General features: G+C 55.3%; 1 protein-coding gene across 1 annotated transcript in view; it reads left to right on the top strand.

The window, feature by feature from the left end:
* The window catches only part of LOC102760556 (chromosome unknown open reading frame, human CXorf65), a 2,788-nt gene extending 2,423 nt beyond the window's left edge, over positions 1 to 365 (top strand). The window contains exon 6 of the mRNA XM_006767944.1: positions 345 to 365. Coding sequence (XP_006768007.1) covers positions 345 to 365 — 21 coding nt within the window. The remainder of the gene's footprint in view (positions 1 to 344) is intronic.
* Positions 366 to 619: the final 254 nt, after the last annotated feature.

Raw genomic sequence — 619 nt, 5'->3', positions numbered from 1 at the left:
TGGACAGTCCCCAAACCATTGCTTTCCCCTCTCCCTCTCCCTTGTCTGAGGGGGGCAACAAGGCAGCAGAAACCAGAGCTGGTTATAGTCATTTATTGAATTTATTCATTTATTGATTTGACACACTTCCCCACTCCAATCTAGCACATGATACAATCTGGGTAGGCCAGGCGCTGACACAGGAAATGATGGGAACCCACAGCAGGGGTGGGGGAGGGAACAATGCAAAGGGGACTGGGGGAGGGGCTACTTTGGGGGCTGGGGTGGAGGAGCCCCAGATGGCCTCCCTGGCAGGTGGTAGTAAACCTGATCCACATTCCCCTCCATCCCCACTCATTTCCCAGACCTTCAGCCAAGCTCCCTAGCTCCCCCTTCCCTGTTCCACCCCTCCTCGTGCCTGCCGCCACACACACTTCCACATAACCCTAGTAGTCAGGCAAGGGGAAGAAGGGCAGGAACAGCTGTCAGGGGCCTTGAACAGGGAGGTCTCTGTGCCTAACTTTACCTCCCTAAATCCTTCCCTCCTTCTCTTCCCCCTCCCACCCCCTTCCCAGGCCACAAACAAATTCCAGGCCTTCAATGTACTCTCCCACTGTAGCACTAACTTACAGCGGGTCAC

Source organism: Myotis davidii, unplaced genomic scaffold, assembly GCF_000327345.1.
Source record: "Myotis davidii unplaced genomic scaffold, ASM32734v1 scaffold1983, whole genome shotgun sequence".
NCBI lineage: Eukaryota > Metazoa > Chordata > Mammalia > Chiroptera > Vespertilionidae > Myotis > Myotis davidii.
Note: the sequence above shows the minus strand (reverse complement) of the source record. Positions and strands in the feature narration are given on the sequence as shown.